The 15602-nt window shown below is 45.5% G+C and overlaps 1 protein-coding gene across 1 annotated transcript; it reads right to left on the reverse strand.

The window, feature by feature from the left end:
• Positions 1–650: 650 nt before the first annotated feature.
• Positions 651–2282, reverse strand: LOC141128599 (E3 ubiquitin-protein ligase TRIM21-like). The gene is made up of 2 exons (XM_073615980.1): positions 1596–2282; positions 651–1460 (listed from the first exon to the last, which is right to left on the reverse strand). The coding sequence occupies exons 1-2, from the start codon at positions 2280–2282 to the stop codon at positions 651–653; spliced, it is 1497 nt and encodes a 498-aa protein (XP_073472081.1).
• Positions 2283–15602: the final 13320 nt, after the last annotated feature.

Raw genomic sequence — 15602 nt, forward strand, 5'->3', positions numbered from 1 at the left:
TAAAGTAGAAAAATTAACACATGTGAAGATCCTTAGACATGGCAGGTGTCACAAGGACCTGACTTCTTCATCAAATGGGAGATTAAATTTCTATTCTGAATAAATGCCATGTAGGACCATTCCAAGCATTACCAAAAAAAATTACAAGAGACATTCATTTCTATTATCTACAAGAGACATTAATTTCTGTTATCTATAAACCCCTTATTAGCTTGACTGATCAAATGTACATGGCCAAAGAGAAAAATACAATTTAAGGATCAGAGGTTTCCGTGACTGTATGAGGAGGACAGAATGTTAGGAAAAAAAAAAAATCTAATCCCGGATAGTAGGTTAAATCTTATAGTTCTAATCCTTCCAGACTCCATCCAAAATGGAAAACATATTTTGGTAATAGATACACTGCAAAAAAGGTACAGGCTCCAGGGCTGTAATCCCAACTTTCACTACACTATCTACTGTTTCACTGACCTGAAACAAGCATGCAGCTAGTGAAGCCTAAATAATCATAATTGAGCCTAAATAATCTGAACAGCTCACGCTTGTACCTGGGCCAGTAATGTTGCTTCTTGTCTAATGCTTCCTCCTAAAAGGCCTGAGTATTTTACCAGATCCCCCACTCTGATGTCACCAGTCTCTGGGCATATTTCTCACATCTGATACGCTAAAGATATCCTTATACAACCATTCCATACACCTAACCCAGCATGGAGGGGCTCAGTAAAGGTGGTAGTGATGGACACGAGTAATCGGATTGGGTCACACAAATCATAAAAGGCGATTCGCCCAGCCCAAAAATTCACGTCTATCCTGATTCTGTTACTGTAGACATTTCCAGGTATTGGCATTGCCCTAAAACCATGGATCACTGAGTATCTATTGCCTCCATACCTCTCCAAACACCAGGACTTCTCATTATATCCAATCACTGACTGAACTCCTCTCCTGTCTATACTGGGGTAACACATCCCAATTCTCCACCAATCTGACCCTTGGACATTGACCTCCCAGCAAAGTCGACCTGAAGAAAAACTCTGACTGCTTAACACCTGAGAACACCAAAATCTCTCTGGTGTTTCTGGGAGACTCTGATGTGATAATATGAAGGCTAAAGCTTTCCTGTCATCTGATATACGTAGAGTATTACCAGCTGTGCTTACATCCAGTAATAAGTCTGTTAACCCCGGAATAACTTTGTCCTTTGCACCAAAAACTGGAAACACATGTGTGCCTGCAAAATTTACCCCAGACATGATCTCAGATAACCCTTTGTGTAATGTTTGTGAGATCCCTGCCACATTCAGATCCCCTCCATCATAGAGGAGTTCATCATGTCCCTCTCTGTCATCACACAAGTCACTTGCGTCCGATTCCTGTAGGACACTCAGTGGGTCTGTCATGTTACACAGCTTCTTAATGTCACCCATCTTCCTGACCAGCTCCTCCTCCTTTATTTCCAGCTGTTGGATCAAATCAGACACTGATAGAGAGACCCGCTCTGCCTGCCCAGAGATATCACTCAGGACTCTCTTCTCCAGGTCTTCCAGACGTCTCCTGAGGTCTCTGAACAGGGCAGTGACTCTCTGCGTTTCTACATGTGCATTTCCTTGTACTTTACTCCTGTGTTCCTGCAGACTCTGCACAATTTGCTCCGTCTCCCCTCTCTCGGCCATCAGTTTCTTCAGGACATTTCTCAGTTTTTTCTTCCTAATCTCAGAAGCCTTATCCATTGACTCGACCTGGTGCTCCCAGTGTTCCTCATCTAGCCTGCAGGACAGACAGATACAGGTGAAGTCCTTAGTGCAGTAATACTTCAGTAGTTCATTATGGACAGAGCATTTCCTGTTTTCCGGGGAAGTGGTGGGCTCATAGACGTGTTCTGATGTCTTTCTGTGGAGTCGAGCAGACAAGAAATTATCCACAATGTTACACGGTGCAGGCCACTCCTGGAACTCTTGTTTGCATTTAGGACAGGAATAACCTTCAGACCTCTTTGTATCCAACAAACGACCAATACAATACAGGCAGAAGCTGTGTCCACATTTCAAAGTTACTGGATCTGTAGAAATGTTTAGACAGATGAAACATTCCAGCTCCTTCCTCGGATCAGCAGATGCCATCACTGGGATAAGAAGAAATAAATGACTGTGAAAGACTCCATAAGCAGTGTGACCATTTATGTACATTCCTACATGCACTTCAGGATAATTAATCAACCACGATGTGATAGAAAATATCATCCCACTGCTTATTCCACTCTTTAATTCAGATAAATCCCTCATCCAGCTTCATCCCCAGTCCAGACAAAGCATCTCTCCTTAGAAAATATAGTACATACCAAACACATCCTATATAGAACACTGTGTAGGGATCTCTTTATGGAATACAACCAGAGTTTGTCCTGATCACACCCCCACCTGTCTTTTTGCACATACCACATATCTATGTTCTTAACCGCTTGCCAACCAGCCACCACAGTTTTACTGCGGCAGAATGGCACAGGCAGGCAAATCGACGTTACGTTGCTTCCTAAGGCGGCCACTAGGGGTGTGTGCACCCGCGACGGTCTCGATGACCCCCAGGCTCTTGCGATTGCTCGTGACATGGCGAGAACTGGGATCTCTGTGTGTAAACACAGAGATCCCTGTTCTGAGGGGAGAAGTGACAGATCGTCTGTTCATACAAAGTGTGAACAGCGATCTGTCATCTCCCCTAGTCAGCCTCCTCCCCCTTCAGTTAGAACACACTTGAGGAACACAGTTAACCCCTTCACAGCCAGTGACATTTTTACAGTAATCAATGCATTTTTATAGCGCTCATCGCTGTATTAATGCCAAAGGTCCCAAAAATGTGTCAAAATTATCCGATGTGTCTAGCATAAGGTCGCAGTCATGATAAAAATAAATAAATAAATAGAATGCTATAAATCTATCCACCATTTTGTAGACACTAACTTTTGCGCAAACCAATATACGCTTATTGCGGTTTTTATTACCAAAAATATTTAGAAGAATACATATTGGCCTAAACTGAGGGAAAAAAAAAAAAAAAAAAGTTTTTTAAAACCCCCAGCAAAAAGTACAAAATAGCATTTTTTTTCAGAATTGTTGCTTTTTTTCTGTTTATAGCACAAAAAATAACTGCAGAGGCGATCAGATACCACCAAAAGAAACCTATTTGTGGGGAAAAAAAAAAATTCAATTTTGTTTGGGTGCAATGTCGCACGGCCACACACTTGTCAGTTAAAGCGACGCAGTGCCAAATCACAAAAAGTGCTCTTGTCAGGAAGGGGGTAAAATCTTCCGGGCTGAAGCGGTTAATCTGGCACTGCTGGTTGTAATCCACCTTTCCTTCTTGCACCCAGAACCCTCCCCAGTCTATGGATTACTCCTCAGGTCAGAGCTCTCTCTCTAGTCCATGGATTACTCCTCAGGTCAGCTCTCAGTCCAACTACCTACATTTCCCATGAGGCATTGCAAGGCTGGCAGTTACAATCAGGGCCGGACTGACCTCCTGGGATAAATCTGGAAATTTCCCAGTAGGCCATCTGCCCTCAGTCCCCTGGGGCCGCTTTTGGCTCAAAGCTTGCCTTTTAGTAAAATGAAGAGCAGCGGCAACCGCCATACTTTCTGATGCAATGCCCCCTCCTCTTCTGATACGGGCACCACCCACTGAACTGCAGGCTGCAAAGTGATATGCCTGAAGGGAGCAGGAGAACGCTGTGGTGCTCGATTTCTCCTTCCATCCAGCACCGCCCACTAGTCTGGTGCCTGCAGCTGTAGAGTCATGAGTGATATGTGTGAGGGCAGCAGGAGAATAGGAGAAGTGAATGGCTGTGGAGCTGAAGAATTAAGGTGCTGCAATCCTGGTGTGTGTGTGTGTGACGGAGCTGGGTCTGTGTGTTCGGTGGCACTGTAACAAAGTCCCACCCCCCCTAGACTGGCTTGTGCGATAGTAGATGGAACACCGATTGAATAAGTGTTCCGCCTATCACACAAGCCAGTCTAGGGGGGTGGGACCTTGCTACATCACACATGCAATGGTGAGGCTGCAATGACGGGCACAGGTGAGGCTGCAATGACGGGCACAGGTGAGGCTGCAATGATCTCCTGTATCATGTCTGCAGTCTGACCATCTCCTGTATCATGTCGCCAACCTCTAACCATCTCTTGTCTTATATCAGGTCTTCAGTCTGAGGGGGAGTCTGGAGAGGAGACAAGAGTAGGAGTGTCACCGGAATGGGGGTCATGGGAGAAGTCAGATGTGTGTGGACGGCGGAGAGGAGACTATGGGATAAATCCAGAGTCACCAAGCTGGAGCCAACTGACTGAGCCCTGCACAGTGCACCTGAGAGGTCAGTGACAGCACCGCCAGGCCAGTCTGGGGTGGGGGTGAATACAATAATGTAAGGTTTTCCCCTTATATCAGTAACCCACCCCCCCTTACCTTAGTGTATTCTTTCTGCGAAAGGTGGTCTCTAATCAACAGAGTATCCCCCCCCCCATGTTCCCAGAGTGCCCCCTTGATGATTGACCAACTGGAATACATACATGCTTTCATACCCATCTATCTATATATTACACTCTTCAAATGTGCTTGGTTAAAGTGCATGGTTTTCCCCTTTCATTTAGAAAATAATGACGTTATGATGTTGGGCTGGTATAATAATGGTATGGGGCTGGTATGACATGTTTCTTCCAGGGCTGGTTTTTACTCCCAGTCTGGCTCTGGTTACAATTACTCCCAGAGTTATGATGGGACTTGTAGTTCTACAACAGCTGGAGGGCCCAAGGTTGCCTACCCCTGGTTTATAAAGTGGATGCACCCTTTAATATGTGTAGTGCCCTTGTAGATAAGTGCTAGGGTTAGTGTAATATAGGTTTTGTTCCTCTGCTTCATAGGAGAAATGCTAGGGAAATTTACTTAGCTATATAAACAAAAAGGAGATGCACAAATTATATGGATACAATATTAAAAGGTGTAATCAGTAAATATAAATTGAATGCATCACTAAAACGTCAATAAGCGATAATAGATCATACTCCAACATAAAATCTCCAAGGATTGTGAATAAATTGTGATTAGTTAAATAAGATGAAGATCAGATGCTTCAGATCTGGAGAGGGGACATATATAAACAGAGCCAGATGGCCTCTTACCGAATCCGATGGACCCTAAATTATAAGGGTCAAACTCGCCTGATATCAACCATACACTAGGGTGGTTTTCAGTCAGTCAATCTGCTCCAGATCATTTAGCAGATCTCCCACATTACAGACTTCAAGCGGAGATAATCATTTAGCATACTCCGGCAGCAGCAACAATCAGCTGTGATGTTTCAACTAGACTTGTTAATAGGCGATAGCGGCTCTCTAATCTAATGGACCCTAAATTATAAGGGTCAAACTCGTCTGATATCAACCATACACTAGTTGTAGAGAACCCCATGACGTCACCACGCATCAGCTGGTAGCCCGATAGCTTAGCGCTGTGTGCTGTTATTTTCTGCCGTGCATGTAAGAACTTTTGGAATAAAACACCCTTGATTTACTGCACTATGAAGTTCTTTTTTTCTCCCCTTTCTCAAATATATCATTTAAAAACATTTATTGGAAGAATCCTTGTGTGAAGATGTATGGTTGATATCAGGCGAGTTTGACTCTTATAATTTAGGGTCCATCGGATTCGGTAAGAGGCCATCTGGCTCTGTTTATACATGTCCCCTCTCCAGATCTGAAGCATCTGATCAAGTTGCATTGTGTGTGAAAAGCAGCATAATTTGTTTTTTGTTGTTTTTTCACTTGTCACCGTTTCAGTTTGGACTTTTTTGTGACACATTCATCTAAATGTTTTTGTGAACACATTATTTATTCAACTAATCACAATTTATTCACTGACCTTTCAGATTTTATGTTGGAGTTTGATTTATTACCACTTGTTGATGTTTTAGTGACATATTCAATTTATATTTACTGATTGCACCTTTAATATTGTATTCATATAATTTGCGCATCTCCTTTTTGTTTATATATCTATGTGGGAATTAAGTATTTAATTTTATCAGGAGATAGCAGCATTCACATAGGTAAAAAAAAATGACCAGAGAACTGGAAAAGCTATTTTAGGGATTCTCATGAGTATGTGGGTGAGCGCAGATTAAATTTTACACAAATGTACATAGCTCCCTGTTTAACAGAGTGGTGATTGAGTAGTGTAATCTGCGCAGTGTGTTCAGCCACTGGTTTGCTCTGCCTCCTCTGTATCCAAGTAACCTAGGACGGTTCTGGATGAATAGGTGGACGCTATGCAGAACACAGCATGAATATTAATGCCACTCCAGCCAATCACTAAAGGATTTAAAGGATTCTGGGGAGAGTAGAGAGTATATTAGGGGAACTCTACGCCAAAATGTAACAAAAAAAAAAAAAAAAAATTTCTGTGCAGGCACCACCCAAAAACCATACCAGACCCTTAGCGAGCGGGGGGGGGGGGGGGGGGACGAACCATACTAGGCCACATTCCCTCAACATGGGGACATCAGAGGGGGGGGGGGGTCACTCATTCACTTCACTGGATGGCCCCGCCCTTGCCTATAAAACACAGCTGTCAAAGCGAAAAGATAGCAGTCTCTTGTTAAAGGGGGCTTCGAGATTTCAATAAGCCCCCCCACGTGCAGACCCGAAAACCACTGGCCAGGGTTGTTGGAATGAGGTTTTTGTCCCCATTAACATCAGGGATAAAGTGCTTTGGGAGGCACCCCAAAGCACCCTCCCCATGTTGAGGGCAAGTGGCCTGGGATGGTTCAGGAGAGGGGGCCACCCCCCCCCCATTCCTGGCCTGCCAGGATGCTTGGTATGAATTTTGGTGGGGACCCCACACCAATATTTTTTTTAATTTTGGTGTGGAGTTCCCCTTAACCACTTCAGTATGTTCACCCCTTCCTGCCCAGACCAAAATTTTAATCTTTCACTGCGCTCATATTTTGAATGACAATTACTTATTCATGCAACACTGTACCCAAACAAACCACAACTTTTTTCCCCCCCAAAATTTTTATACAATCATTTTTTAAATTTTGTGCTCAGCGGGGAAGCCTTAACGACCCATTGACTGTGCACTCAGCAGACGAACATCCCACTAAGTCCCCAGAAAGTTCAGGTGTTAGGTGAATACCTGAATGGGCGATGTTAAGGCCAAACTTATGCTCGGCCCAAACCGTTCGCCCATCCCAGCATTGGTCCTCTCGGTCCAAAATACCCCCCCAAAATAAATTATATATATTAAAATCATCCCTCCTAGCATAAATTCTCCACCCCTAATACAGATCTTCTCCCCCCACCTTCAAATGCTCCCTCCCAGTAGAAATCCCCCCTCCTAGCACTAATCTTCCCCTCATCCCTTTCTCAACACAAATGCCCCTAAATCACCACTCTTAGCACACCCTCATAGAACGATACTTATCCCCTGCCACCCCCAAATTCCCTTAACACAAATCCCCTTCAAGTGCCCCCCCACTGCCAAAGCTCCCAACTGTTGTGGATTTCGAGGGACTGTCCCTGATTTGGAGCAATGTGCCTTGGTCCCTCTGTCCTCCTTTACTCCTCATTGTCCCTCATTTTTGTCTGATCCATATAGCTTTATATAAAATGCACTTTCATCTTTCAAAAAGGGTTTCCCAGGGCTAAACCTTGTGGTTTTAAAATTACCCCTTTTTTGGGCCAATTCCCTCATTCCCATCTCAAAATGTTGGGAGGTATGCACCTCACATATCACAGCACCCAGGGCAGCCACCCCTCCAACCCACCCCATGACCTGGCCCCGATTACATGCCCCGGTCAAACAAGAGCAGAAAAATTATGCCTTGGGTGTTGGTGGTGCCCTAAACCAAAAATATTGTTGGAAGCTACCATAATCAAGATACAGAAATAGGATAGACAGCCTTCAAGGGATCCCAGATACCTAGCAAATTCAATTACATCAGCATCAGGGGCTCGATAGCTACTGATCCAGAACTGATTCCTTTTGATAAATGTCAGCCTATCAATGGAGTCTGTGGATAGGCACACTCTTTGATCTATTACAAACCCCTCCAGCAGCACTGAATGTCCGATCAGAAAGCACACTGGATGCAGGACAGGCCAGTAGCTCAATTGAATGCTGGGAAAGTTCTGGCCAGTGGTCCATCCTCAAGACCCAGTGGATGCTCAGTTGGAAAGGTCTCCAAGTCTGCTCTTGCCCCTAGATATTCCTGCACCATATAATGCAAACACTGCCAATGGTTGCTTAAACCCAACAGCCCTGGGTACTAAGGACTAAAGAATTGTTTAAAAAAGCATCGGTCAGCTGGCCACCTTCTCCACCGATCTTCCTCTGACCGAACAAAGCCTCCGAAACACATTGTCCAGGACCAGGAAACGATAACCTCCCAGGGTCTGGAAAGGCGTTACAAAGTTCAAGGCATCCTGAAGAGGTTTCATCCTCTGCTCCCTCTGCGAAGGCAAGATGAGCTCTGCAACTTTACCCTTGTAACATGGATAATGAAGGGTTGCCAGCAATGATCTCTCTCCTCGTTACCATGAATCCTCGGGTCCTTTCACAGGCTTTGCAGAATCAGGGAGCCCATGCAGCATACATTTGAAGAGGCATGAGATTCTGAGTCCCCTGGGTCACCAAGGATGACATTGTCAGGAACTACCTCCTCCCAGCCACATACAACTCCAAGGGATGGTTTTCAGTCCCCAGAAACCCAAGAAGACTGCTGCAGGTTATCCTCTACATCCTTGCAGACACAATACTCTTCCTCCTGTGTTTGGCAGCCCTGCAGGAATGGAATCTGCATAAATGGGGCCTTGAGAGGAAAGAAAGTCCTCCTCTTCAAGTGCCTTGTGCATGATTCCATGAAGTGTGTGCTCCAACAGGAAGACTAGAGGGACATTGTCACTAATGCATGCATTGTTGCTGCTCACCATCCTTGTGGCCTCCTCAAATGGTGACAGGACAGTGCATGCATCCTTTATCAGCCACTGGCGTGGAAAAAAGAAGGCAAGCGCCCCTAAACCTGTCCTGGTGCCATACTCACACAGGTACTCATTTATGGCCCTCTGCTGTGTGTGCAACCACAGCAGCATTGCCAATGTTGAGTTCCACCTGGTGGGCATGTTACAAATGAGGCGGTTGGTGGGCAGGTTGAATTCCCGTTGAATTTCAGCCAGCCGAGCACTGGCATTGTTTGACTGCTGGAAATTACCACAGGACTTTTCTGGCCTGTCTCAGCAGGATGTAAGTCTGGGTACCTGGTCAAGAAACGCTGCACCACCAAATTCAAGACATGTGCCAAGCATGGAACCTGTGTCTGTTGAAGGACAGAGAGAAGGTTGGTGCCATTGTCACATACAACCATTCCTGGCTCAAGCTGCCATGGCGTCAACCACCTCTGAGCCTGCTGCTGTAGAGCTTACAGAATTTCTGCCACAGTGTGGCTCCTGTCCCTTAGACAGACCACCTAAAGCACTGCATGGCATATTTTAGCCTGACTGCTTGTGTAGCCCCTTGACCGCTTTAGGGAGCACTGCTAGTTCAGATGACAATTCAGCAGAAGAGGCCATAGAGGATGAAGAGGAGGGGGAGGGGGTGGAGCAGACAGATATGGCAGAATCACCACCAGCTTTTTGGAGGCATGGTGGCAGAACAAGTTCCAACATTGAATCCTGTCCTGCATCCTTCCCAGCTGCCAGCAGAGTTACCCAGTGCGCCGTGAAGAAAATGTAACATCCCTGACAATGCCTGCTGGACCATGAGTCAGCAGTAATGTGAACCTTGCTGCTGACCGCCCTGTCCAATGAGCCAAAAACATTGCAGTAGAGCTGGAATGGCCTTATGTGAAAATAAATTTCTTTTTGGAACCTGCCACTGTGGTACAGCACATTCCACAAAATTCACAAAAGGAGGCATAGTCTACCAGCTGAAAAGGCAGCATTGTAGTGCTAGCAGTTTGGCCAAGCATTTAGATGCTGAACATGTGGATGGCTGAGACAATATATTTTTTTACGGTTCAGCAACTGGGGTAGCAGAATTTGCCTAGTGAAATCACCAGGTGGTGTACTACTAGCAGATTGGGTGCAAGTACTTGTGGCACCTATTGCTATACCTTCATTCCTCAGTGCAGGTTTTTGAGAGGACTTGAGATATAGTAGGCATTGAGATCCCAGATGATGATCTGGGTCTTTCAGGTGCTCTTGCCAACAGACTACATGGTAGGTCGCCATATGTCTTGTCAAGCATGTGGTGCCCAAGCGGGTAGTGTTCTGGCCATGTTTGATCCGCTTCAAACAGAGATTGCCAACAGCAACAGTGTCATCTACTGTACATGTTGAAAAAAAAAAAAAAAAAAAAAAAGCCCACACCAATGAACGTTTGGAAGTCAGAGGGGAGTCAGCAGCACCTGTGGAGCTCTGTGGTGTGATGTAATAGGGTGGCTGCCCTTAAACTGGCCCCTGGAGGACATCCTGCCTTGGAGTTGTGCCGCCTCCTCACTTTCTTCCTCTCTTCTTTCAGGCACTCAAGTACAGTCAGTGACCTAATCATCCCCTCCCTCATCACTAGAGCAAACATGGCAGTATGCTGTAGCTGAGGAAACATGACTTCTAGTTTCTTGTCCTTCTGGGGCACCCCCTCCCTCTAGGCCAGGGGTCCTCAAACTACAGCCCACCAAGGTCTTTTACCTGGCCTACCCAAACATTCAGGTACTGGAGCCCCCCCACAATGCGCAGTTCACCTGGAGAGATCACTTCCCCATCGACCCCACACCATAAGTGGAAAAAGGACCAGTCTTGGGCACTGTCCAGGGTGGGTGCGAAGACACAGATCCCACTCCAGTGCGAGGAAGCTTTACAAGGATCCTCCTCGCGGCTGCCTGTTGATAGTGGCAAGTCCCGTAGCACTCCTCTCTCTAACTCCATGCACTGGACAGGCTGGCTGCATTACTGGGCATAGGTCAGGCTGGCTGCATTGCTGGGCACAGTTTAGGCTGGCTGTGTTACTGCGGCCCCCAACAGTCGGAGGGACAGTGAACTGTCCCCCTGTTTAAAAAAAGTCAGAGGACCCCTGCTCTAGGCTCATGTTACACCCTTCCTCAACCTGGGAACCAACATTGGAGCATTCAAATTGCTGCGCATCCTCCAGCAGCATGTAACCGACACTATGGTTGAATAATTCTGGTGACTCCTCTGTGTATGATGGTGGGGCTACGGAAGGAGAAACTGAATAAGAAGCTGGTGGAATAGGCTGCTTTGGCAGTGGTGTTGGAAAGCAAAACTAGTATGAGCCTGGGTGACAGAGGATGGCTTAGTTATCCCCTTCACCAACTCTTCTGCATGTTGTGGCTCAATAACATAGTCAGCAGCAGAAAAAAAAAAAAAAAAAAAAAAAAAAAAAAGACACACAAGTGTGCCCTGCCTTTTGAGGATGCACCATGTCCACGACCACCACTTTTCACTATAGACACAGAGGCAATTTGCCCTCTTTTAGTGGCCTGTAAATGTCTGCCTCTCCTTGGTGGCCTTCCAGACATGATGGGGATTTTTTTTTCCCCCCCCCACACCGCCTGCAAAAAAATATTATATCCATCTATCCTTATATAGTGTGGGGCATGGTCTTAGCCCCTGAGCCATGATTGGCCAAAGGCACCCTGCCTTTGGTCAATCATAACTCACAGAACATCGCACTGTGATAGGCCAAAGCATGCAGGTCAGGTGCATGCTTTGGCCAATCAGCAGCTGTCAATGCACTATGATCTCACAGTACATTATGAGGAGCTCAAATTTCCCGCAAGCACCCCATATGTTAGTTTGTTTTACAAACAACCGTTGTTCGAGTCAAACTTACGTTTGATTCAAAACATCATGGCCATCCCTAGCTACCAGCTATCCCTGGCCATTTTGTGAGTACAGACAACCAAAAGGATCTCTAGATTTGTGCTTTTAACTAGGGATTCACGGCTACTTTTCTTTTTAGTTACAAGGAGTACCAATACTTTTTTTCTTACTATCTTTCATACTCAGCTGCACCCACCCTCCCCATACACAAACAGCCTCCTACCTTCACTTATACTCACAGCCCCCACTTGTTAAGTGGTCTTCCTAGTCCCAGGTCCTGTTTCTATATATCCCTGTGAGACACGAGAGGAGCTGCAATCCAAAATATAGTACACAGGAGGGGTGCACATGCAGGAAGCAGCCAGAGGTAGCAGTAAAGAGCCCAACTGAGCTGAATAACGCAGGAACAGCGCTACTGACATGCACGAATATATAGAGTCAGCCGCAACTAAAGAGCAGCCGAACTACCTTGTCCCATCCCTGATAGCTGGCCTGACACCTTCCCCCCAATGTCTGGCACCTGGGGTGGCCCCCACCATAGGTACTCCACTGGGTCCGTCCATCCATCCAGTATGGTGAGCGATATTGAAATGTTGAGTCAGAGTGTATTTGGTCTGTACATGCTCTCCTCCATGTATATACTATGACCTATTAGGAGGGCCTCAGTTGTGTTTGGATCGTACCCGCCAGGAAGCCGTCACTGCACACCGCCATTCATAGGCAGCAAGGCATTTCCCGGCCCTCAGCTGTGCACACACACACACAGCCTATGATTGGTGGTGTGCAGTGATGGCTTCCTGGCGGGTACGATCCAAACACCCGAGCCCATTATTAGTTTTTGCTCACCTACACTTGCATTCAGCCATTTTAATCCACCTGGGACTTGACAGCCAATAAGTAGTGTGTGGTAAGGACAGGATTCGGAGACTGTTACTGAGTAACTACTATTGTGCCTAAGGCATGTTCATTACTGTGTATGGGAATCAACTGGATTCACTTGAAGATAAAACATCCCCTTATTTACATTTGCAGCAATTTGCACAGAATGGACATTTATATCCTTGAGTAGGTGTGTGAATGGAGGAGTGTGCAAGCAGCTGCTAGGCATGCCATGACAACAGCTTCAATTTTAATTTTTGAAGCGTTGGAGGGGTTTTCAAATTGAATTACTGCTTGTTAACCACTTAAGCCCCGTACAATTTGGCTGGCCAAAGACCAGAGCACTTTTTGCTATTCGGCACTGCGTTGCTTTAACTGACAATTGCGCGGCCGTGCGACGTGGTACCCAAACAAAATTGACGTCCTTTTTTCCCCACAAATAGAGATTTTTTTGGTGGTATTTGATCACCGCTGCAGTTTTTATATATTTTTTTTTTTTTTTTTTTATATATATATAGCAAAAAGTAAAAAAAAAAAAAAAAAAAAAAAAAAAGTTTAGGCCGATACTTATTCTTCTACATATTTCTTTCTTCCAAAAATATTGCATTAAGCGTATATTGATTGGTTTGGGTAAAAGTTATAGCGTCTACAAAACAGGGGATATTTATGGCATTTTTATTGATTTTTTTTTTTTTTTTTTACTAGTAATGGCAGCGATCTTTATCATGACTGCGACATTACGGCGGACAGATCAGACAATTTTGGCGCTATTTTGGGACCACATTTATACAGCGATCAGTGCGATTAAAAATGCACTGATTACTGTGTAATTATCACTGGCAAGGATAGGGTTTAACCACTGGGTGGCGCTGTAGGTGTTAAGTGTGTCCTAGGGAGTGATTCTAACTGTGGGAGGGGGGGCTGTGTGTGACACTACACTGATCACCACTCACGATTACAGGGAGCGGTGATCAGTGACAGTGTCATTAGGCAGAACGGGGAAATGCTCGTTTACATCAGCATTTCCCAGTTCTTCCTCTCCGTGAGATGATCATGGGTATCCCCGCAGACATTGAGGGTCCCGCGATCACGCAGCTCCCGATGGGCCGCCTCTTAAAGGGCAACCTACAGGTACGTTAATCTGCCTGTATGCGCCCGTCTGCCGCAGTATATCTGCGTGAGGTGGTCGGGAAGCGGTTAAAGATTTTTTTTGTTTGTTTTTTTTACTAATACCAGTTACACCCCCCCTTTTACTTACCTGAGCCCGAACATTCCTGTGCCAGGGATGAGTACACCCGCTCCAGCCGGTGTCTGGGGTCCAGATTGGATAGATTGATAGCAGTGCAGCCATTGGCTCCCGCTGCTGTCAACCAAATCCAATGACGGGGGAGCCGAGTCCTGCTGTCTGTCAATGGACGCAGCAGCAGGACGTGGGAGCGCACCGGCACAGGTGCCCTGAGGGAGAGCACTTCTCCAATGGGGCACTCGAGAGGAGGGGCTAAGAGCACCACTGAGGGATCCCAGAAGAGCAAAAAAGTCATGAGACTTTAGATATCCTTTAAGTCCTGGTTCATACCTATGCATTTTTTAGTGCATTTTCAGTTTTGCAGAAACACTACAGTCCATTTAACATGGTTTCCTATGGATGTAATTCACATGTGTGCATTTTATTGAAAGGGCCAGGGACTTTGTTTTTTTGGTTCCATGGATCAAAACATGTATTGAAAAAACGCAAAATGCACCCGTAATATGCAAACTGCATCCTGAATAGGTGTGAACTGGGCCTAACCGTGAGGTCAGTTAGATGTCCTCAGTTGTGACCAGTTCCAGAGTATCCTACTAAATCCCCTTCCCTATCCAAGTTCTCCAAAAATAAAACTCCTAGGCTGGTCATTGAAGGCAAGCACAAGTGTGTGTGAATTTACCTTCTGCCCGGCTGCAATATACCAGTGGCTCCTATGGAGGTAGCGCTACTTAGAGACGAGCCAGCTTGACCCAATTTAACTAGTTTAAGTGGAGATCAGCTTTAAAACTGCAAGAACAATTCTATTTGATTTATGACAACTGCCCAGTCCTTTCAGAGGAAACAAATTGTTCAATCAGATCTTCACCGAGTGTGCTTTTCAGTACCAGTCCAGTAATGTTATGGCAAACAGCGGTGACTTTACTGGTTCCATTTCCAGGTGCTGTACAATGCTTCAAAAGAAAAATAAACTTGCAACAAAACTAAACCCAGTCGTGTGTCTCAGCTCCATCTACACATCAGCAATCCTAAATTACAGGCTGACCAACCCTACTGACTGTCAGACTCCACACACAGTTATTACCAACCTTTATCTCTAACAAAGAAGAAGACCTGTTTTCTCTCCAGACTGCAGAGTAATGACTAGGTGTCCCAGGTGAGACTAAATTGACTGAAAGAGAGAGAAGGAATACCTGGATTAGATCAGAACAGGCCTGGAATGATATGCCCAGCATTAAGAGGGTGGCCTACATAACTGGGTGTGGAGCATAGGCTGTAGTTAGGCAGATTAGTAAGGGGTTTTAAAAAACTAGTAATAGTCTTACCCGATTGGAAGAAAGCAGGGCGTGGCAAGGTGGGGCCAACGGTGGTCTAGGCAGAGTGGGAGAGTTGACTGAGGGTCAGTTTGAGCCAGGCAGACAAAGAGAAACTTTTCCCTTCCCTAAGGTTAAAGTTTGTAGTTTTACCCTTCCTTTTTGGTGGTCTTCCCTATTGAAGCTTAGAAATGTGTGGTGTGTGATTTGCAATGGTATTTTGTGAGGGGATCTGATGGAGTCATAGCAGTAGGAAGGGGGGTTTCAGGGTTTTGAAGGTGGGCATGGTCAAAA

The sequence above is a fragment of the Aquarana catesbeiana genome, linkage group LG01 (assembly GCF_042186555.1).
Source record: "Aquarana catesbeiana isolate 2022-GZ linkage group LG01, ASM4218655v1, whole genome shotgun sequence".
NCBI classification, from domain to species: Eukaryota; Metazoa; Chordata; class Amphibia; order Anura; family Ranidae; genus Aquarana; species Aquarana catesbeiana.

Bases quoted from the DNA above. Each gene is read 5' to 3' on its own strand.
- LOC141128599 (XM_073615980.1), bottom strand. From the start codon at position 2,282: ATGAGGGATTTATCTGAATTAAAGAGTGGAATAAGCAGTGGGATGATA. The intron at 1,461-1,595 runs GTAGAAACGCAG...TTGATCCAACAG, and splicing joins AAGTACAAGGAAATGCACAT to CTGGAAATAAAGGAGGAGGA.